We start from the raw sequence: 24,512 nt of genomic DNA on the forward strand, positions 1-24,512 counted from the left end.
CCAGCCTGCTAGAATTGAAGGACTTTGTTTTTGATCATTGCTGTATCTGTAGCTCTTCAAGTAGTGCTGGGTACTTGAGGGATTCAGTAAATTTGTGCTAAAGGAATGAATGAATGAGTATCTTACCCACAGAAGCAAATCTCTGGCTAGTACTTAGAAAGAAACACATAGCTACTGGATGAGGCCCCTACACCATGGATTCTGGCACAACGGTGTCCTCTTTCAGAATTTGAAAGTGGTGGAACAGAAATAGTATCCCGTGACCCAGAAGAACTATCTGTGTGCTAATCTTGGCTCTCCTGTTGTGTGACCTCAGGCCCATCAGCCTCATGCGCTTCTGAGCTTCAGGTGTCTTTTTTGAAAAACAAGCCCCCTAAGAATTTGTGCATGCTTAGTCGCTCAGTTGTGTCCAACTCTTTGCAACCCTATGGACTGTAGCCCGCCAGGCTCCTCTGTCCATGGGGATTCTCCAGGCAAGAATATTAGAGTGGATTGCCATGCCCCCCTCCAGGGGATCTTCCCAACCCAGAAACTGAACCCAGGTCTCCCGCATTGCAGGCAGATTCTTTACTGTCTGAGCCACCAGGGAAACCCTCTAAGTTATCTTCCAAATCCAACAGACTGTCACTCACAAAAATTCTACACAAGAGAAATTTATCTTCTGGATGAACCACTCCAAGGACAAACCTCAAATGATATCAAGAGGTGTGGGGAGAGAAACAGTCTCATTTTCCATTCCTTATTTGGTACCAGCTGCTATGTCTCCTGAGATTCCCTGATGGAGTGCTATACTGTTTTAAAAAAAACATTTTTTTTCTTTTTTACATTTTTCAACTTTTAATTTTGAAATAACTTTTGACTTGCAAAAAAAGAATTAGAAAAACAGCATCAAGAATTTCTGAGTACCCATCACCTAGTTTACCCAAATATTGTCATTTTTTTGTCGCAGAGAAGGGATAAAAATCAGAAAGTTAATATTAGCAAAATACTGATCCACGGTCCTTAAGTTCATCAATTGTCCTTAAGTTCATCAGTTGTCCACTAATGTTCCTTTTCTGGTTCAGAATCCAGTGTATATCCACGTGCTGCTTGTAGTCTTATTTTGTTTCCCTTAATATGGAACAGCTTTGCAATGTCTTTGTCTTCCATGATCTTGATGCATTTGAAGACTACCACCCAGTATTTTTAAGAATGTCCCTCAGTTTGGGTTTGATTTTGTCTGACTTCCAGCTATGCACTTTGAGCAAGAATACCATAGAGGCGATTTTAGTTCCTTCTGAGTGTGTCTCACCAGGAGCTACATGATATCAATTTGTTGTGTCATTGTCTGTGAGCTAACTTTGATTACTCTGTGTTTTTTCATTTTCTAGACATTTTATATGAAAAAAGAAATGGAATAAAAATAGGATCTGCTTCAAAGGGTTGTGATGAGAAATAACTCGGGCCGGGGGCGGCGGGGGCGGGGGGGGGGGAGTTCCGCCGGGGGAATGGCCGGTAAAACACTTAACACAATTCCTAAGACATAGTAGGACTTTTAGTAGTAGTAACAGCAATATGGTAGTCATAATACATCTTCATCCTTTTTCTTTTAAAAGCATATCAAACCATTAGGAAATTGTTTAGGTGGAAGTGGGAATTGCTGATGGAGCTGGGTTTGGGGTTTTGCAGACACACATTCTGCCTTTGCATTTGCTGCTGCAGCTGTGCACCCTGAAGTCAGGAGGATTCCAGTGGGCCAGAAGGATCACAGCCCTCAGTGTTTCTCTGGATGGGCAGCAAGTGTTGTTTGAATGTTTGGCTATTGTACACTCAGTAGCAGGGGACATGTCTATTCAGCCTTGGATCTGGCCTACAAGATGTCAGGTAACCTTTTCAAGGCCATGGGAGATTTTAATAGAATCTGAAGTGAAGTTAGAAAATATTATGCTTTTGCCTGGGTAAAACATACAATTAACGTATAAATCTGGGTTTTACAAGTGACATCTGCATAGTGCTTATTTAACTAACTGCACACTGATTGACATGTAGGCCATTCTGCAATATTTTTCTATTAGTCTGTGAATAGGCAGTCCAATGAATTATTTATTGGGCTAACACATCCTGGTGCTTTTTTCTCTCTCTCTCTTTTAAAAATAACATTTTATTTGGGAAGTCCTGGCCTTGCTTAGTCAATTAACCACACTCACACCCACCCAACCTGGTCCAGATCTCCTCTCTTGAGAAATAAACCTTCAAAATCCAAAGCAACATCTGAGTGTGTAGAGGAAGGGATAAAACCTGCTCGAGGCCATAATCTCTTACCCTTGTAATCTCCCTGAAGTCAGATGTAGAATCTCATTCTCAAATCAATGGTGGGGTGTGGAGGGGTGTCGTGCAAACATTCAGTTACTGTGCTTTTCCAGAAATGGGCTAAAACCCATTTTTATAGGTTTTAGAGAAGGGGGAAAAGGGGAAATGGGTTTCTAGAAAAGGAGAAAGAGAAAAGGGGAAAGAGAGAAGGCAGACCTCTCTTGCTGCCTTATGAGGTTCCAGCCTCATTTCCCTGAAGATAACCAAGAGTGCTAGAGATGGGGATGGCAGGGGTTGACAGCAAGAGCTTTTGACTCAGAAGGTGTTGCTCTGTGTCTCTTTTTCCTTTCCCCTTGGCTCTCTCTGTTGCTGTTTCCTCACTAACCCCCTCCTGCCCAGATGCTATGGTAGTACTTCAAGGTGTGTTGGTAGCCAGCACTGGAATGGTTGAGGAAGATGTGATGAGCAGTAAGGTCAGTTTGAGAGGATACTTTGAAGTTAGAGTAGACAGGACTTGATACCAGATTGGTTGAGGGATATGAATCAAAGAAACAGGTCAATGATAACTCCACTTTGCTTTTTTTTTTTCACTGTACCAAGCAGCTTGTGGGATATTCATTCCCTGACCAGGGACTGAATCCAGGCCCTGGCAGTGAGACCGCCAGGGAATTCCCAATAACTCCAGTATTTTGGCCTGAGCAACTGAATGAGTACTGGTGCCATGTACGGAGGTAGGGAACGCAGAGAGAGGAGGCGGAGGACCTCAAGAGTTACTTTGGGACATTTTAGATTTGAGATGTTTATTATTCAGCTAAGGAGACATGGTGGCTCAGACGGTAAAGCATCTGCCTACAACGCAGGAGACCCGGGTTCAGTCCCTGGGTCGGGAAGATTCTCTGGAGAAGGAAATGGCAACCCACTCCAGTACTCTTGCCTGGAAAATCCCATGGACAGAGAAGCCTGGTAGGCTACAGTCCATGGAGTCGCAAAGAGTCGAACACGACTGAGTGACTTCACTCTCACTTTCTTTTCAAGTAGACATTTAGATATCCAATTATGAATTTAGAGGAGAGAATAGTGAAAAGGACTTGAGATTTTATGTGGTGTATTTGGAATTGACAATGGTATTCTAAGACTTTGACAATTATATTTAAACTCTCTGAGCCTCAGTTTCCATATTTGTCATTTGTAGGTTACATTACCCACATTTCCGTTACTTATTGCTTTGTAACAAATCACCCCAAAATATACTGGCTTAATATAACAATTATTACTTTTTTATCATTCTGCAGGGTGGGGCTCAGCTGAGTTGTTCTTCCTCTGGTTTTGCTTGAATAACATATACAGCTGCATTCAGCAGGGAGCTTGGCTGGGGCTGGAAGAATCTAAGATGACCTCTCATCCTCCAGAGCCTCATTTCAGATGGCCTGTCATCACTGAGTAATCTAGCCTGAGCTTTGTACATGGCAACTGGATCTCAAGAGGGCAATCCAGTGTTTAAGCTCTTATCCAGCCCCTGCTTATACCATGCTTGCCAATGTCTCATTAGCCAAACCAAGCTCAGAATCAGTACAGAAAGGACTACATAAGACTGTGAATACTGAGAGATGTGGCTAACTGGGGACTATGGTGTAAGAGTCTACCACAGCTGACTTGACTGTGTTTTTTTGAAGATTAAACTGTCGGCAGTGTGGTAGATACTCAACAAATATTAGTTATATTATTATGACATCATAACCTTCAAAACAAATCCCTGTGACCCTAAGGATTATTCTCATTTGCTTATAAATGTACAAGGGAAGAAAATCAACCTGTTTTCTTACTTCTTTGTAATCTTCTCCCAAGAGAAGTTGATCTGTAGGGTTTTTTTTCCCTTTGTGCTCAGTTGTGCTGCTTAATAGATGTTTTGTGATTACTGAAATCCAGAAAAGATATAGTCTAATAGTCTGATTTTGGAAAAGTAAAAATTCTTTGAAGTCAAAATTAATAATCTGAACATTAACGATTCTTCCCAGTATAAGAATCGTTTGTTGATTTTGCGGTTGTAAACTATGTTCATTAGAAATCTTTATTTCTAGCTATAATTCTCTTATTATTTCTTTCTATTTGATATTTTTTTCCTCTGTATCAGTTACATCAAGGTTACTATAAATATTCCAATAGTAAATTAAGAAAATCACTCATACTTTACCAATATCTCTTCTCAACAAGCAAGCAAACAATCAAACTAACAAACAAACAAAAACCCTCAAAGCAATGCATTGTTTAACAGAGACATGGGGATGAATAGGTGCTGTTTATTTATTGTTTTTCCCATTCTGGGCACTAGAATCTTGACTGTAATAACCATGTAAAGAATCCACCAGCCCAGATATCTCTCTATAGCAATGCCCAGAGCGTTCTGGAACTTCAGGCATTTTAAAGATAGTAAAATGATTTTTGAGAATAATTATACTCAGACTATAATACATATGTATGTATATATGTATACATATACATATGACATGTTGTGTACAACAGCAAAAAATACTATGTATGTAGGAGAGTTTTGTTACCATTTTGTAGGGTGAAAATACTTAGCCAGTGGCATTTTTTATGATTTCTTTTCCTTTCTTCTTGCATTTTATGATCTCTGTGGATTCTGTATAGATTCTGGCCCTAAATATCAGGCTTACTTGTACTGACAGGCTACTTCTTAGGAGCCCTTAATACCTATGCAAAACATTTCTGATCTGTCTGCCGATACAATTTCCAAAATATCATCTCCTTGCTGTTCATGTGAGTCTCTGTTTCCCCACCACTGGAGCTCTACCTGACCTTCCACATCCTGTGTGTATTTCTGCTTGTGTGGCCTTGGGAAAGATCATTTATTGTCTTTCCTTTGACAAGAAAAATGACTTCCTGTTTGAGATCCAAACACTAAACGCTCCATCCCTGGGCAGCGGCTTGATTGTTATAACATGTCCTGTGTACCCCTCTAAACACTTCTCATCAAAGCAGCATGGGGTGCTTCTGTGAAATCACAACGTTGTCTGGGTTACAACAGTAGAAGGACACAAAGCAAATTAGACATGGATCAATTTAAAGTCCCAGAATTGATTTTTCCCCTTCCTTACTGAATTTTTGGAGCCATTTTCATAAAAGCCCATGGTTTACTTTATTCCTGTGAACCAAATAACTTCCTTTCTTCACTCTATTTATAGAAGTGCATTAGGAAATTATTTTCAAATTGAAACATCATTGGCTGTGTGAAGCCATATGGTTTCCTTTGTTTCATAATTACACAATCCTAGTACCAATTTATGCATTTTCCTAAAGTGGAAGGACTTTGGTCAGTTTTTCACCTTGTTATCATACAAAAATACATGAGACAAGGCAATCTCAATTATGCCATAGTAACAACTAACTCTGAACTTCAGTGATTTAATAAGGTTTACTTCTCACTCATGCTACCTCCCAGTGTGAGTTGGCTGGGGACCCCTGGTCATGGGGTCGCTCAAGGACCCAGACCGACAGAGGCTCCACTGTGACTGACGCTTTCGTGGTCATACGGGCAGGGAATAGGGAATATGTGGCGAATTTTGCACTGGCTCTTGAAACTCCTTGCCAGAAGTGACATGTTACTTCACTCACATTTCACTGACTAAAGCAAATCATATGGGTAAAGCAAGCCTATTCTCAAAGGGGGAAGAAATGAAAATCTATCCTGTTTCCAGTGGGAGAAGGACTGGGGTGTGTCTAAGCAGCCACAGGGACGGCCACAGCACTTAAGAACAAATCAGCCTCACCAGAAATCAAAGCAATCTGAAATCTTTGAAGAAACAGAAAAAGAAGGAAACAGTGCTGACAGAGAGGCAGTAATATGGTCCTTCTCTCATGCTGATTGCACGCTATTTCTGAAAGAATCTCAGATAGTTTAAAACATCTATCAAGAGCCTCGGAAACTATTTATAACCTTTGGCACTTTGTGGGTCAGCTGGTAAAGAATCCACCTGCAATGCGGGAGGCCTAGGTTCGATCCCTGGATTGGAAAGATCCCCTGGAGAAGGAAAAGGCTACCCACTCCAATATTCTGGCCTGGAGAATTCCATGGACCGTATAGTCCATGGGATCGCAAAGAGTCGGATACGACTGAGCGACTTTCACATTCACTTTGGAGCTAAATTATACTTTCAGAGTCTAACTTTACAAGAGTAAAATATGGAAACATCTCGTAGTCTAACAACAGGGAACGGTCAGTAAGTCTACTACTGTAGCACACAAAACAGACTTTCGAACTGCCAAAAATTATGTTTGAAGCATTTTGTAAAATGCTCAAGATTTAACATTAATGAGCGCCGAAGAATTGATGCTTTTGAACTGAGGTGTTGGAGAAGACTCTTGAGAGTCTCTTGGACTGCAAGGAGATCCAACCAGTCCATTCTGAAGGAGATCAGCCCTGGGATTTCTTTGGAAGGAATGATGCTAAAGCCGAAGCTCCAGTACTTTGGCCACCTCATGCGAAGAGTTGACTCATTGGAAAAGACCCTGACGCTGGGAGGGATTGGGGGCAGGAGGAGAAGGGAATGACAGAGACTGAGATGGCTGGATGGCATCACTGACTCAATGGATGTGAATCTGAGTGAACTCCGGGAGTTGGTGATGGACAGGGAGGCCTGGCGTGCTGTGATTCATGGGGTTGCAGAGAGTTGGACACAACTGAGCAACTGCACTGAACTGAACTGAAATGAATTTGCCTTGATTCATGGACCTAACATTACAGGTTCCTATGCAATATTGCTCTTTACAGCATCAGACTTTGCTTCTATCACCAGTCACTTCCACAGCTGGGTGTTGTCTTTGCTTTTGCTCCGTCTCTTCATTCTTTCTGGAGTTATTTCTCCACTGATCTCCAGTAGCATATTGGGCACCTACTGACCTGGGGAGTTCATCTTTCAGTGTCCTAACTTTTTGCCTTTTCATACTGTCCATGAGGTTCTCAAGGCAAGAATACTGAAGTAGTTTGTGATTCCCTTCTCCAGTGGCCCACGTTTTGTCAGCACTCTCCACCATGACCTGTCTGTCTTGGGTGGCCCTGCAGGCATGGCTCAAGGCTGTGGTCCATGTGGTCCTTGTGATCACCTTTGCCATATTCTGTTCACTAGAAGCAAGTCCCAGGTCCACTCCACACACAAGGGGAGGGGATTAAAGTTTAGGTCAGAACTTTGACATAAAGAGTTATTTCTTATTAAATATCAGGATGAAAAAATAATTTCTCCAACATGAAACAATTCTAGTAAGAGCTCAAGGGCGTAACTATATCACCACATCACATCTGTATCACATGAAAAGTTTCTGTCTATACAGAATACAGGTGACTTTGCTGAGAGTAATAGATATGGTTCAGGGTTTACTGCCTTGAAGCCTGATACTGAAATATTTTTTTAAGTTCAGATTAATGGCAATTATTTTCAAAATGTTTACTTTCTTCTTCAAAGCAACATATTTCAGAGTGAAGTGTAAAGTAGAACAACATCTCGGGATAAAATAGATTATGCTAATTAATTTATAACCTCCTATGAGCTAAATATTTGCTTTTATATAGACCTAATTAACTTTCTCTTCCAGTCTCTGAATACTCAGATGCCCTTCACAGCTGTAGGCTCATATGCTTCATTCTATGTTTGGTCACTTTTAAAGTAGGATTGCCAAGTAAAACACAGAATGATCAATTAAATTTGAATTTCGGATAAACAAAGGTATAATTTTTTAGTGTAAGTATATGCATACTTGAGAACAAGTATGCATGAGAAATATTTATTTTAAAAAAGTATTCATTATAAAATTTAACAAAAGAGGTACTGAACAGAGGCACTGAAAACTATAAAACACTGCTGAAAGAAATTAAAGGTCATCTAAATAAATGGGATTTAGAAATACCTTGTTCATGGATCAGAAGACATAATATTGTTAACACGGCAATACTCTCAAATTGATCAATTGAATCTATATCATACCAGCTGGTTCTTCACAAGAAATTGACAAGCTGATACTAAAATCTGTATGGAAGCACAAGGTACCCCGAATAGCCAATACATCTTGGAAAAGCACAACAAATCAGAGGACATACGCTTTGTAATTTCAAAACCTACTACAAAGCAAGAGTAATCAAGACTGTGATACTGGTGTTAAGTATAAACACGTATGTTTACAAAGTAAAACTGAAAGTCTATAAATAAACACATGTATCTGTGGCAATTACTTTTCAGCATGGATGTGAAAACCGTTCAAATGGGAAAGAACAGTGTTTTCAATAAATGCTGCTGAAACAATGGGATCAGTTCAGTTGCTCAGTCATGTCCGACTCTTTGTGACCCCATGAATCAGGACAGGCCTCCCTATCCATCACCAACTCCCGGAGTTCACTCAAACTCACGTCCATCGAGTCAGTGATGCCATCCAGCCATCTCATCCTCGGTCGTCCCCTTTTCCTCCTGCCCCCAATCCCTCCCAGCATCAGAGTCTTTTCGAATGAGTCAACTCTTCACATGAGGTTCCCAAAGTACTGGAGTTTCAGCTTTAGCATCATTCCTTCCACAACAGGATAGTCACATATAAAAGAATGATTTTAAACTCTTACTTCACACTATATAAAAAAATTAACCCTAAATTGATCAAAGACCTAAATACAAAAGTCAAAATCATAAAACTGTTGGGAAAAAACATCAGGGTTAGTCTTTGTGACCTTGGATTTAGCAACAGATTCTCAGATGCATCACCAAAAGCACAAGCAACAAAAGCAAAAAGATAAATTGGACTTCATCAAAATTAAAAGTTCTGTGCTATAAAGGATACTAGGAACAAAGTGAAAAGACAGACCACATAATAGGAGAAAATATTTGAAAATCGTATATCTAACAAGGAACTTCTGTATAGATTATGTAAAGAGTTCTTAAACTCAATATCAAAAAGACAAACCAATAAAAAAAGGGGCAAAGGATCTGAGTAGACATATCTCCAAAGAAGATAGGCAAATGGCCAAAGAGCACGTGAAAATATTCTTTACATCATTAGCCTTCAGGACAAGGCAAATGAAAACCCCAAGGAGATGCTACTCCACACCAACTAGGATGACTATAATAAAAATATCAGATAGAAACAAGTGTTGGTGAGGATATTGAAACATCATACATGGTGATAGAAATGAAAAACAGTCTGGCAGTTCCCCCCAAAGTAAAAGAGTTACCTTATGATCCAGCAATTTCACTTCCAGATATGGATCTAAGAGAAATGAAAACATATGTCCACACCGAAACTTGTGGGCAAGTGTTTATAGCAGCCTTATTCATAAAAATAACAGATGTCAACAACCCAAATGTATGTCAATCGATGAATGGCTGAACAAAATTTGTTATTTCCACCTAAGGGAATACTGGTGGTGATGGTTTAGTCATTAAGTTATGTCCAGCTCTTCTGACACCATGGACTGTATCCCACCAGGCCTCTCTTTCCATGGGATTTTCCGGGCAAGAATACTGGTGTGGTTGCCATTTCCTTCTCCAGGGGATCTTCCCTGACCCAGGGATCAAACCCGTGTCTCCTGAATTGCAGGTGGAGCGTTTACCATCCGAGTCACCAGAGAAGCCCTGTTTAGACCCTACCCATGTCATTTAATCTCTCAGTTCTCTGCTCCAGGAAATGCAAACAAATGACAGCTGCTCTGATCTGCTGCTGCTGCTGCTGCTAAGTCGCTTCAGTCGTGTCCGACTCTGTGCAACCCCATAGACGGCAGCCCACTAAGCTCCTCTGTCCCTGGGATTCTCCAGGCAAGAATACTGGAGTGGGTTGCCATGATGAGCACCTATTCTGAGATCATATCTGGAAATATTTGAAGTTCTTTGGAGAAGGGAGGACCTTTTTTGGTCTTATTGGTCTTCTATAGGTTTACCTGGTCAATATCTGTTATGTGTCCCTGGTGTGATCTGATGAAGGAAGGCCCTGAAGTGGTGAATGAAATAGCATAGTCAATGGAGAAGATGCCCACATATTCACCCCATATCCTCTCAGGACCAAACTGTTTCCTTGCCCAGACTCCTTGCTATAGAGTAGAAGAGATACATTTACCATAGAAAATTCAGGGTACTCGGGTCTAGTGCATGCTGTCTGGAACTGCCAGGTCCAAAGCAGTAACCCTGAATCTATTTCTGGCCCTAGGTACATGCTTTATATTATATATGGCCTTTTACAATTCTTAGGCACTTTCATTGATTGACTTATGTATTCTTTACTACAAGTCTTACCTTCAACAGTGAAATCAGAAGCTTTGCTTATGATGGATGTTCAATTAGTAATTATCTATCTTTGATTCCTCCAAATTTCCATTCCTAACTATAAATCTCCAGAGAGATCAAGCAAGGCACACACACAAGTCTATTAGTCTTGCTTGAAGTATAGCGGTTTTGGTGACACCGGGGAAGGGGATAAATTGGTGGTCCCTTGACTGGCATTTCTTAGGTCAGACACAGGGATCCCGAGCACCCACTGAGGATTTTTGCAAGTGCAGGAAGGTAATGTACATCTTTTAGGTAGCAGAGTTATTACAAATAATCTCCACCAGAGGCAGGTTTCCCATGGGAGGCTCTTAATGGTCCATCATATGCTTATCTTAGCATAGGAATGAAGGGTGAAGAATTAAATCAAAGTAGTTTGCTTTTGGGCTTACGTATGGTTCAATAATTCATTTCGCTGGTCTATGTGATGGTAGAAACTCTCAAGGCCTTTGCTTTCCCCTCAGACTCTCAATACTCATCTGTATCTCACTTTGGATGATAATCGCTACATTTGTGCTGAACAGTTTTGTGTCAATAAGTAAAAAATGGCAGTGATAAGTTTCTCTCTTTTTATTTTTCCTACTGAAACATGAACACTTGGTTCCCCACTGTATTGCTATTATCCATGATCCTTAATCTTTCATTTGATATGCATCTGTGTCTTCATGTGTGAAAAATTCAAGGGTCGCAGGCTAGCAAAAGCAGAAAGAATACTTAACATGTAAATGTTTCATGCAGTATAATGTCAGAGTTGTTACTAAATGACCATTTTATATTTGCAATAAAACATTCCTTTCAGAGACCACTGCATTTGTTGTAGCTTTTTCTGACCTATAAAAGCTTCAAAGAGAATGCTTCTGCCATCTATACCTCTTTGACTTCTAAAAATGGCCAGGTATCTTACTAATATACATGTTATTTTGCAAATACATTTTAAAAAATGAAATCAGGTAAAACAGGGCTCACTACTTACAACAATAGAAAGAAGAGTTGAGGTTGGCTTAAGTTAACAGCAACAAAAATACCATGGCTTATCTGAAGTTCGGGATCCTGAATACAAGGGGCTCCTCTTTCAGGGGTAAACCTAGTGTCATTTTCCTTTTTATGAGTGGCATTTGAGAACCATTTGACAATTCTTATAATAGAACTCAGTGTGGATATGCATACAAGAAGCTTTGGGATTCTTGCATGTGTGGGAAGGTAATGTACATCTTCTAGGTAGCAGAATTATCACACAGATAATCAACTCAGGAAAAGAACAGAGAAAAACCAAATATCTATCTAGGAAACAAGAAGTCTGGGAAAAAATAGAAATACATGGCATTAGGAAGTGTTCTAAATCTCATTCTTTTACATGTATCTGTCTAGTTTTCCTAGCACCACTTATTGAAGAGGCTGTCTTTGCCCCATTGTATATTCTTACCACCTTTGTCAAAAATAAGGTACTCATAGGTGCATGGGCTATGAGTATCTGGGGCTCAATCTTATCTCTGGGCTCTATATCTTGTTCCATAAACTCAAAATGGATTAAAGACCTAAATGTAAGACCAGAAACTATAAAACTCTTAGAGGAAAACACAGGCAGAACACTCGATGGCATAAATCAAAGCAAGATCCTCTTTGACCTGCCTCCTAGAGTAATGGAAATAAAAACAAAAGTAAACAAGTGGGACCTAATTAAACTTAAAAGCTTTTGTACAGCAAAGGAAACTACAAACAACTCTCAGAATGAGAGAAAATAATAGCAAAGGAAACAACTGACAAAGAATTGATTTCCAAAATAAACAAGCAGCTCATACAACTCAATACCAGAAAAATAAACTACCCAATCAAAAAGTGGGGAAAAGACCTAAACAGTCATTTCTCCAAAGAAGACATACAGATGGCTAACAGACACATGAAAAGATGCTCAACATCGCTCATTATTAGAGAAATGCAAATCAAAACTACGTGAGACCACCTCATACCAGTCAGAATGGCCATCATCAAAAAGTCTACAGTCTACAAACAAATGCTGGAAAGGGTGTGGAGAAAAGGGAACCCTCTTGCATTGCTGGTGGGAATGTAAATTGATACAGCCACTATGGAAGATGGTATGGAGATTACTTAAGAAACTAGGAATAAAACCACTATATGACCCAGCAATCCCACTTCTAGGCATATACCCTGAGGAAATAAAAATTGAAAAAGACACATGTACCCCAATGTTCACTGCAGCACTATTTACAATAGCTAGAATATGGAAGCAACCTAGATGCCCTTCGACAGATAAATGGATAAAGAAGTTGTGGTACATATATACAATGGAATACTACCCAGCCATAAGAAGGAACACATTTGAGTCAGGTCTAGTGAGGTAGACAATCCTAGAGCTTATTATACAGAGTGAGGTAAGTCAGAAAGAAAAATATAAATATCATATAGTGACACATAAACATGGAATCTAGAAAGATGGTACTGATGAATTTATTTTCAGGGCAGCAATGGAGAGACAGACAGAGAACAGACCTATGGTCATGGGAGGAGGTGGGGAGGGAGAGGGTGAGATGTATGGAGAGTAACATGGAAAGTTACATTACCATATGTAAAATAGATAGCCAGTGGGAATTTGCTGTATGACTCAGGGAACTCAAACAGGGCCTCTGTGACAATCTGGAAGGGTGAGAAGAGGAGGAAGGTTTGGGAGGAAGGGGACATGGGTATACCTATGGCTGATTCATGTTGATGTTTGACAGAAAACAACAAAATTCTGTGATGCAATTATCCTTCAATTAAAAACAAATAAATAAATAAATAAGAAGTATAATAGTTGATGTTTATGGTGTTGAGCCACCAATATGACCCCAGTGACCCCACCTCCCAGTACTCATGCTGTGTATATATATATATATATATGGTCCCTGACTTAAGGATGGTTTGACTTAAAACTTTTGAAGGATAAGTATGCAATAGAAACTATACTTCAGATGTAAAATTTTATTTTTTCCCAGGCTCAGAACATGCAGTGCAATACTCTGTGGTACTGGGGAGTGGTGGCAAGCCCATAGCTTCCAGTTAGCCATGCAATCACAAAGGTAAACAACTGACACTATTACAACCGTTGTGTACCCATACAACCATACAGAAGTTTCTCACTTTTGGTATAATATTCAATAAATTACATGAGGTATTCAACAGTTTATTTTGAAATAGGCTTTATGTTAGTTGATTTTGCCCAACTATAGACTAATGTAAGTGTTCTGAGCACATTTAAGGTAGGCGAGGCTAATGTGTTTGGTAGGTTAGGCATACTAAATACATTTTCGATTTAACAATATTTTCAATTTAAAAGCGGGTTTATTGGGGCATAACCACATCATAAGTCAAGGAAGATCTCTAGTCTTCTCCCACTCTGAATTGCGCCGACTGGTGTAATCAATAGGATAGTGTTGTAATGATGGTTTGTGACTTCCAAGACTAGGTCATAAAAGACATTCTGTTTGGTTTTCTCTTGGACCACTCGTTGTGAAGGAAGCGAACTGCCATATTGTGAGGCTACTCAAGCAGCTGTATGGTATGATTATTTTCACTGCAGCATGTATGTGGTGCTGCGTAGCTGGAGGTAACCTGGGGTCAGTTTGTGGGAAAGTGATGGATGAAATGTGATGATTGCGTAACAGTTAAGCTCTATGATTAAATCCAAGAGGTCGGACTTGCATACATCAACATACCTAGGTATTAAAATCAGTGCTTTCCCAGAAATAATATTATTTATGTAAATAAAAATTCATCAAACAAGAGTACACATTTTACAAGAATACATTCAAGTAAAAAGATACACAAAAATACATTAAAATGATTAATACTGATCACTGCAAGGAGGAGAAAATGAATGGAATGTGTAGATTAAAATAAGTAACAAATGAGTTAAACAGGAGAGGGAGTCTTAACGGGCCTTGGACTGAGGAATGTGATTTACTCAATCTTCTGTACTAGAAGTTGAGATTTAAAATTAAAAGAAAAAAATGGAAAAAAAAAATCCAGAGTTTCAAAAGAGCATATGAAAGTGTGATAGAAAGGAGTAGCACACCAGTGACATCTCACACCAATTTCAAACAAAAAGGCATCTATGATCCGGGGCTGGGCTGTTCTGGGCATAAGAGCAGGTAATTAGCAGGGTGAGGGAAAGATAATTTAAGCAGCCAATCAGGAACTTCCTGACTTTAAATTTTGCCATTTGCAGCCACATGAATGGACTTGGAAGGTATTATGGTAAGTGAAATAAATCAGACAACAAAGACAAACACTGTATATCACTTAATGTGGAATCTAAAATATACAACAAACTCGTGAATAAAACAAAAAAGAAGTAGACTCACAGAGAACAAACTAAAAGTTACCAATGGGGAGGGAACGGAGGGGCAATAGGGATGGGGGATTTAAAAAAGGGGGGCTTATTATGAGATTATACGAAATCATGTATATGGAAATTTTGAAAATTTAAGCACTATAGAATTTAATTTATTGAATTTCATTCAATAAAAACATAAATAAATTTAAAAAATCTTAGTATGATGGGAAGGCAATCCAAAACAGAGGGGATATATGTGTACGCTTAGCTGATTCACTTTGTTGTAGAACCGAAACTAACACAGTGTTGTAAAGTAACTGTACTTCAATAAAAACTTACAAAGAAAGTCTTAGTGGGATAAGTAAAATGTGGGGAAAAAAAATTTCTGATTTTGTCTTTTGCCTTAGTGTCCCCTTCTCTTTATCTAGGGAATGCATTGTAATGCAAAATTTCTTATGAATGAAGACTTGTTATGAAAAAGAGGTTCAGAAAATGTCTTTATGTTAAAAGCCTTTTTAAAAGTACTGCTCCTGATTCTGTTTCTCATAAATCAGCAAATGTTTGCCCACTGAGTTATCTGGTGCAATTCTAAACCCACCTTTTGACCTACTTACTGTCTAGAAAGTGAATAGCCAAATATCATTGGAAAAACTATTTAATTTTCTTTAACCTTTCAAATGTGATTTTGACGATGTTAAAGATTCCATTATCACAGCTCAGACTGTATTTTAAAAAGTTATTGAGACTTTGTAACTATAAAGAGGAATTTAGAAATCTGCTTCTTACCCCTCCACTCTAACATAAAACAACTCAATTCTTTATGTTCTCATCCTCTTTACAGATTGGCCTGATGAATCTCACGTACCATGAGCAAAGAAAGCTTTCAAGTCACTTTCCACATAACCTGAACAATATGCTACTCATTGTGACAAGCCCTATATGAAATATGAAGAAAGAAGACCCTTGTCTTCAAAGAAATTACAAGCTTCTAGAATAAGAATTACTATATTATGAAAACAAATCCACAGGCCCATTCTAGGGGGCACTGTTGATGCCTCACCCCACAGGCTGTCCCCCTACCTCTGAGGTCACCTGTGCTGCAGAGGGCAGGTCTCCATGCTACAGCTTTGCCTCTGATGAGTTTCTCTTTGCCTCTCTACTCGCTCTCTCAGACCCATGTGGAGAAGTAGAGATAGTTATTGCTCAGACATCTAATGTGTCTGGAGCTTAGAAGGCAGAGCAGGGCTGCAGGTGAGCAGAGAGATGGCAGGGAAACCATTGGATCACCTGAGCTCTGAGTGGAATGGGAAGAACAAGCCAGACCCTGAAGAAGTGAAACAGAGAGAGAGGAGCCCAGGATGAGTCTACAAATGTGAGCAGTCCCCTGGAAGCCAAAGAGAGCTTGCAAGACGCCTAGTAGAGATAAAGGCTGAGGGTGTCCTTGTTGAAAAAGCCAGTGGGGTACAAAAATAGACAAAACTAATCTCTGTTTCAAAACCTAGGGAAAGTGGTCAGCTTTCACGGAATAGGTAGTAACTGAAAGAGGAGGCGGCAAAAGGGCAGCTTCTGTTTCTTTCTCTTTCTGGGTGCTGCTGAGACTTGTGCATGAAGCTTGTGAGAACTGGGAACGGCAGGGGACGCTGGGGCTCTGACACCCGCTCCAGGGCGACACTTCCGTCTCCAGCTCAGATCTACACTGTGCTGGCTCTAAAAACCTTATGTGCAGAAGAAGGAATCTTCTTTTCAAAGAGAGGGACACTGCTGATTTCACACTTTTAATTGCTTAATTAATGAATATTTACATTTTAAAAGTCAGTTAAGGGAGTCGGCATCGAAAGCACTGGCTGTGAGGCAGAGAATGGATACATGTATCATTTCCATGGCTTTACAGAAGGAAAATCCAGGGAGACTGAGTTTCTTGAGTTCACAATTATCATTCTGAATACAAACCGTTAGGTCTATCCATCCTCACTGAACACTTTAGTTAAAAACATTATCAACAGTGCTTCATATTGAGTGCGCAGCTGGGAGGCGATTGCATGAGTTGACAATATCTCTTTCAGAACCAAAACTCATATGACTTTTCATTCCTGAGAACTTGACCTTGTTACCATTATTCTATTACAGAATGCTGGCTCTGGGATAGGGAAGAATTGAAAACCTTGCTCATGTAAGAGAATAAAACTCACCCAAATCTGTTTGGTTGAGGTATTCTAACTGGACATTCTCTGCTCTCTCTGGAGGAAGGATCAGTAAACATTTCTTAAGGATAGCAAGTAGTTTGGATTTGCAGATCATTTGGTCATGAGGCATGTAAACAAATGGACATGGCTGCAATCAAGTAAAACTTTATTTACAGACACAGGAGGCTCAGTCTTAGTTTGCCAAAGCCTGTCATAAGGGTGAGGCTAGGTGCCTGAATTCTGTTCAGAATACCTGAGTGTTCTGAATGGGTGAATGTTCATCAGTATGTATTTGGTTTTTGTGTCAGAGACGTGTGCTCCAACTACAATACTCTAGTATGAATTTTTAGAATGATTGAGGAAGAGTATCAGTATTTTTGACCCAGACCATTTTATGTGATTAATCCAAGTGGAATATGCCTTAGGAGAACATGATGCTATATTTCCCAGTGTTGAGCAGAAGTAGGACAATACTCACTTAAGTGCATGTATCTAGAATAAAGTTAACAATTGAGTTGCAGGAGATAGAAAAGAGTATTTAAGCCTACATTTTGGTTGGACGGCCATCCCAGTCTCTGACTTTAAAACGTAAAAGTTTAAAATGATTAGTGTGACAAATTTTCATTTATTTTAAATTAAATTTTTGTTTTTAAGTTAAAATTTAAAACTGATATAAAGGAAAAAATAAGATAACCTATAATAAATTCAGTCACAGCATTTTTGTTTCCTTTAATGAACCCTTCTAATCTGAAGTCAATCCTAGTAATATATCACATGTGAATTAAATACCATTAGGCATTTATGATGGTATCTGCCTCCCCTAAACATAAGGCAAATCCATTGATTCTTCACCTGCAACTTTTTGATAGATGGTGAATTCCTTTTCCAGTGAATTTCTAGATTCAAGAGTGTCTCAAGGCCTATGCCTGGTAATTTGGCCACCTGATGCAAGGAACTGACTCATTTGAAAAGACCCTGATGCTGGGAAAGATTGAAGGTAGGAGGAGAAGGGGACGACAGAGGATGAGATGGTTGGATGGCATCACCAACTCAATGGACATGAATTTGGGTAAACTCCGGGAGTTGGTGATGGATAGGGAGGCCTGACGTGCTGCAGTCCATGGGGTCACAAAGAGTCAGACACAGCTCAGGGACTGAACTGAACTGATGCCTGGTAAAACACATTTTAAACCTCCAAATTGCCAGTATTAATTGACCTCAGAGGATTCCTAAGCACACTGAAAATCCTATAACGTTTGCTCATTTCATAATGAGAGAATAGAGAGGGATGAGACGGCATGAAGAGTCCTCTTCAGCCCCTCTCCAGAGGGTGACAGGCATCTGAGAATGCTCACGTGCTGCATCAGATCAGAAATGTCAAAAAGAACCACTACCTCTGTTAAAAAATAGTAATGTTTTGTCAGCCACTTGAAAGTGTGAGTTAAACTGAAAAGTTATTATAGATGCCTCATGGTTTTTTTCTTTTTTCCCCAGAAAGCTCTTTCTTGTCCTCTAAAATGGTTTCCATAATAAGGAAGGGCTCTGGGGCCAGTGGTTGAAAGAATAAGGAATGAGGAGAGGCAGAAAGAAGTGCAGGGTCTTCATAATGTATATAAAACCTGTTCTGCCTGTTATCTTACATCTGCTAAAAAAGGTTTCCTGGCTTGCTGTTTTCATCTGGAAGACTGTTAATTCACAATAGATTACATTTTCCCATTATTACATAAGAGATTAACTGCTTACATTTTTGATTACCTAGAGATAAAATTTTTTTCCAAAGATGCTATTAAAATAAAATCAATGTTTTGTTTTACAATATGTCACTCAATTATCTAATGACCAGCTCTCCAAGCCCTTCTGTGATGCTTTACAGCTGAAAAAGAAGACAGTCCCATTGGAGGGTGAGTCACCAAGTGGATACTTGCTCCAGAGCAAATGCCTGTGCCTCACCTGCTGTGCTGAGTGTCCTCCAATGAGTAAGCTTGGCCAGCATGAATAGCTTTAATAGGCCATGACCACTTTCTACTCTTCACCTCTTATAATCACAGATTTTTTTTCCCTTCTTGAAAGCAAATATTATTACATGGATTATCAGAATCTCAGGTACAGCACTTAAAGGCTGTAATTACCTTTTGTAATTTCAAAAGATTATAGTCAATTTAAAATGTTGTACAGATTCATAATAGTTTTTCAAGATGCAAAATCCCTTGCATTTTAAAGTTTATGTCAGACACTGCAATGTTAAAGTATTTGAACTTCTAGTAGGTAGTAATGGTGTCAAAGAATGATGGGTAATTAGGTTTAACATCTTGTGTCCACAGCCCATGCAATTTTTGCAGAATGGGGCACTATGTAAACTGCCACTGCACAGCAAGGAATTGTGGCACTGAACTTCCTATAAAATCTACCCAAATAAATCTTGTAGCCCCTCTCTTTGCAGATAAACATCTTGCCTTTGAGAAGATTCAGTAGAAAAGAACCTTGCTAACAGTTTCTTTAGCAATAGCAGGAAGATTTCTTGTCTGAGACTCCATAAGGTTTTCATTTCATTAGCTCTCTCCTCCATCTCCTTTATTCATCCAACAAACATGTACTGAGCACCTCCTATGAACCAGGTTCTGTTTCAAGCTCTGGAGATAACATAATGAACAAAACACAGGAAAGTCCCTGCCCCGTGGAGCTTCCATTCTAGTTGAGGGAGATGGACAAGCACATAAATCCATAAGACCACAGGGTTCAAAATAGCTTAGAGACATCATCTCTGAAATCTATTTATTGCGTCTCCTCATTGTGGGGCAGTGATGAGTGAAATGAGAGGCCAGTAGTGGACTGCAGCAACGTCATTAGTCCTAATGGGTAAACTTCAATGAGCCCATCAACTAACAAGGGTCTCAGTTTCCTCAGCTATAAAATGGGGAGAGGTTGTATTACGTGCTTTTTTTTTTCCAAAGAGAAAGGGCCCTTTCAAGAGCCAGTCATTTGACTCTTCTACATTTAAAAAGAAAATATGAGAAATCCTTAGGTATTCCACATACACTCAACACTTTAAATGCCAATCTAAACTTCATAAATAGCAAACGTCTTATTTATGACGGATATAGAATGAAGCCATTTTTTCATCTTCAGCCACCATAAAAGCATATTAATTTCCATTGTTGGTTACACAGTCTCACCTCATTTGTAAAACTCTCTTGTGGGTATGTAACACTGTCTCTTTCTTGCTAACTGACTTTATGCTGTTTCACTGGCTGTATGTTCCTATTTAATCTTTTCCACTGGACTATCAGCTCTATGAAATAGGTATGGGTCCTTACTTCTTTGGACAAGATTCTGTCCGGGTAACCCATAAAGGTATAATTATTGCACCCAGTGTAAGTGTGAAAGTGAAAGTGTTAGTCACTCAGTCGTGTCCTACTCTTTGTGACCCCATGGACTATAGTCTGCCAGGCTCCTCTGTCCATGGGATTCTCCAGGCAAGAATACTGGAGTGGGCTGCCATTCCCTTCTCTAGTGGACCTTCCTGACCCAGGCATCGAACCCAGATCACATGCATTGCAGGCAGATTCTTTACTGTCTGAGTCACCAGGGAAGCCCCATCTATACCATATTTTATTGCCTGTTGGGAACCCATGTTAGTTCTTCAAGTTGTAAGGCAGTTCTGCTTAATAAAACTAGAGCTATGGGATATCAAAGGGTATGTTAACATCCAAAAAGGAGAAATGTATTTCCTGAACAATTCACAGATGAGGATAGTGTGAATTAATAAATAATCCTAACCTCTTTGGAACTCTAGTGGAATGTTAATGCTTATTTAATAATGTAAGAGATGGTGCATGTATTTTACAATCAATTTTTCTTCTAGAAGGTAGCATAGCTGGAAAGCTGAATATCAAATAAGGCTGGGCTCATACCCATTCACTTGCATGAGTTATGAAGCCCCTGATTCTCTTGAAAGACAAGTTTATTTGCTGGTTTTATTTTGAAATGTAGAAACTCCAATTTCAATCAATCCGGCAGCTAAGGATGGCAGGAAATTTTACAGGACTGTAAGAAATGTTCTTTCCTTATCTGAATCTGATTCCCACCAACATGTTGGTGATTTCTGAAGGCTGTATGCTCTGTCTTTGAGTTTTATGGGTTGCTGTGTAATCAAATATCCTACACATGTTTTCAAATCTGATCCAGTGGGCCCTATCATAAGGACACATCTTGTCAGTGCCCTTGGAGGTAAAGTGAAATCTTTGCTGTAATAACCAAATTTAATTCCTTCCTGTTGCTCTGTCGTGTCAAGATACACACTGACAACAATATTATCAAAAGTACCTAACATGGGCTGCTACATAGACTAAGGTCTGTCCTGCCCTTTCAGTCACTGGAAAGGAAGAAGGACCACATCCTTGGTTGGGTGCACCCCATGACTCCAGGACCAGATGGACAGAGCATCCCATGGAACCTTCAAGAATCTCAGAGCAGCATCACAACATCTTCTAGCAATAAACACTCTGTCAGAGCCTGTATGGATTACAAGATGAAGGCAGGTCTAGTAAACAACAGCTGCATGTGTGAGGGTCAGAGGAAATTAAGGAGGTTCAGACAACTTTCGGCAACATAGATCAGTTACAGATAAATTCTTGTTAGCAAAGAAAATGCACTTTGGTATACGTCACGGAATTGAAATACGTGTTGACATCACAGAATTGAAATATGCGTTGACGCTGTTGGGTATATGCTACCTAAGAACGCAGTCCCTTTTTCACAAGGAGAGGCATGAGGAATTATAAAGCCATGCCGATGTTCATTGTCTTTACATCAGTATGACAGCAGCCCTTCCAAGTCAACCCAGAAAGTTGCAGTCCAAGGGGTGGATGTGTGCTCTGGGTCTGGGTTTGTCTGTTAGGTCTCCAGAAAGTCAGAATGTGACGTGTACTCTTCAGAGTGGAAGTCTCTGAGCTGCAAACAAGTATAACGCTTAAGTCCAAACCTCCATAGGCACCATGGCTTCCTTGGTTCCAACAGAAGGCAGTAGGTTTTCTTCAGATAAGAAATAAAAGGGGAATTGCACCAAGAACCCACGGATCTTTTTCAGTTCTTCCTCAGCTCTAATGGGATCCTCCTTTGCTAATATGGGCTTGCTTATAAAGTCTCTCAGCTGAATTAAATTGTGTACTTCATCATTGGGAAGGCACCGGAACACCTGATTAAAATGCAAATAGGAAACTGAGTGATAAGTTTAAAAGAAAGCATATCCCCTTTCTGGAAAATACTCATTCTGACAGACGAAGCCTATGTTTTATGAAACATATATTAGTTTTATGTTACATTACAGACCTGATTGAAGGGTTGTTTCTTTTATTTGCTACAGAGAGTCCTAAGTTTGCTTCCATCAAAAAAAAAAAAAAAAATCATAGAGGACCTCCTTGGTGGTTCAGTGGCTGAGACTCCCGAGTTTCCATGCAGGGGGCATGGGTTCAATTCCTAGCTGGAGAAGTTCTACATACCATGCAGTATGGGAAAAAAAAATAGATAGATCCTATATCTGATCTATGGGGGAGGGGTGATTCCCAGGTGGCTCAGTGGTAAAGAATTGGCCTGCCAATGGTGGAGACCTGGGTTCAACCCCTGGGCAGAGAAGATTCCTTGGAGGAGGGCATGACAACCCACTCCAGTATTCTTGCCTGGAGAATCCTATGACAGAGAATCCTAGTGGGCTACAGGCCATGGGGTCACAAGAGTCAGACGTGACTGAGTGAGTGAGCACACACATGCATGTCTAATCTGCATTATCCTGTGACCGACCACAGGATAATGTCAAGCTAGTGGTGAGGAGCTTCATGAGTGATAGCTCGCTTTAAGGTTAATTGTTTTGGATAATAATCATCCCTGAATTTCACTGGAGGTTCACGTCTAAAAGAAAAATTGTATATTTTCTCTAACTTTTTATTTTGAAAAATGTTCCTGTCAGTACCTGTACTTAAAGTTATCAGTTATACATGTATTTTGCTAATTGAAAATAAGTTTCACATAACACTTCACACCAGAATACCTCAGCATGCATTTCTTAAGAATAAGGACATGTGCCTATGTATCCACAATACCATTCTCACACCTCAGAAAATCAATTTCATGTCATTTAAGATATGGTCCATATTCAGATTGATCTGATTATTCCTCAAATGTCTTCTAGAGCTGTTATTCCTCCCAATCCAGGATCCAAACTAGGCTATGCCCTGCATTTTAAAAATACTCCACACACACGACCTATTTAATCGTGGCCTTGAGTCCTCAGTATGAAATAGGTCTATGTAGATAATTGTTGTTTCATTAGAAAGATGAATTTTTGTGTTCACAGATGAATTTTCTGTGCTGAAGGGAGTCTGGAAGTCAGAAGAAGAATGCCCTCTTATCCTGTTTATGACAGTCATATGACAGAGTCAATGGATCTCAGCTTGAATATTCTCTGTGATAGAAAGCTAGCTACCTCACGACATAACCTGTTCCAGGGCTGGTGGACTCTTAACTCTTGCACACTCTTTGTCATCACTAATGGATGGAACGTACTAGAAGAAGCATTTGGCTTCCCTAACAGATGAAGTTGGTTTTAAAACACCTTTCCAAAATTACAACTGTCCAAATGAGGGAGTTTCTCATTATTAATAAGCTTCATCATTAGAATGGATATAATCTACTATGTGCTATGTACTAAATACATTTAACAGATTATTTTTTATTCTCATGACCACCTCATGAATATTCCCTCCAGTTTATAAGAGAGGAAAGAAAGGAAGGCTCAGAACATGAAATTACTATACACATACTCATACCACCAGCAACTGTGTGAGCTAGGCTGAACCCAGGTCTAACTCAGGTTTTGATCCCATCTGCTTTTTCTTTTTATCGCTAGACATGTACAAAGTCTGGGTAACCACCTGCTAAGGATGCTCATGATGGGATTCTGGAATCTGAGACGAGAATGCCACTGAAGTCTCTTCTAAACCATAATCCATGGCTCTTTTTGACTCTGTTTTCTTAATGTCTACAAAGAATTATTTGATTATAATTTGGAGGTATGTTGTGTTTTTACACTCGTTAAGAATACTCTGTACCAATAATATGCAGAAATAATGATATACTTTTGTGATGTGATTCAATTTAAAAAGGAGGAGGATATGAAAATCTCACCTTATCATAAATTGTAGCATTTCGAGCTGCTGTTGAAACCCACACCTCCTTGAAGAATTTGTCACTCACTGGATCCTGAATGTCTTCACTGGGGCCAGAAAGATAGCCGAGAACAACCCTGAAATATAAGTGTCCTCCTGAATGAGTAACTGAGACAAAAGCAGTTTGTTTGCAGGCACTGTTTCAAATGGTACAGTAATTCAGGCACTCAACCATACAAGC

The 24,512-nt window shown here is 39.6% G+C and overlaps 1 protein-coding gene across 4 annotated transcripts in view; it reads right to left on the reverse strand.

Moving 5' to 3' along the window:
- Positions 1–16,690: 16,690 nt before the first annotated feature.
- Positions 16,691–24,512, reverse strand: part of PLD1 (phospholipase D1) — a 231,167-nt gene continuing 223,345 nt past the window's right edge. For all 4 annotated transcript variants that reach the window (XM_040248810.1, XM_040248789.1, XM_040248799.1 and 1 more), the window contains 2 exons: positions 24,291–24,408; positions 16,691–22,305 (listed from right to left, as the gene is read on the reverse strand). In XM_040248810.1, coding sequence (XP_040104744.1) covers positions 22,081–22,305; positions 24,291–24,408 — 343 coding nt within the window. In that variant the 3' untranslated portion in view covers positions 16,691–22,080. The remainder of the gene's footprint in view (positions 22,306–24,290; positions 24,409–24,512) is intronic.

Source organism: Oryx dammah, unplaced genomic scaffold (assembly GCF_014754425.2).
Source record: "Oryx dammah isolate SB20612 unplaced genomic scaffold, SCBI_Odam_1.1 HiC_scaffold_2, whole genome shotgun sequence".
NCBI lineage: Eukaryota > Metazoa > Chordata > Mammalia > Artiodactyla > Bovidae > Oryx > Oryx dammah.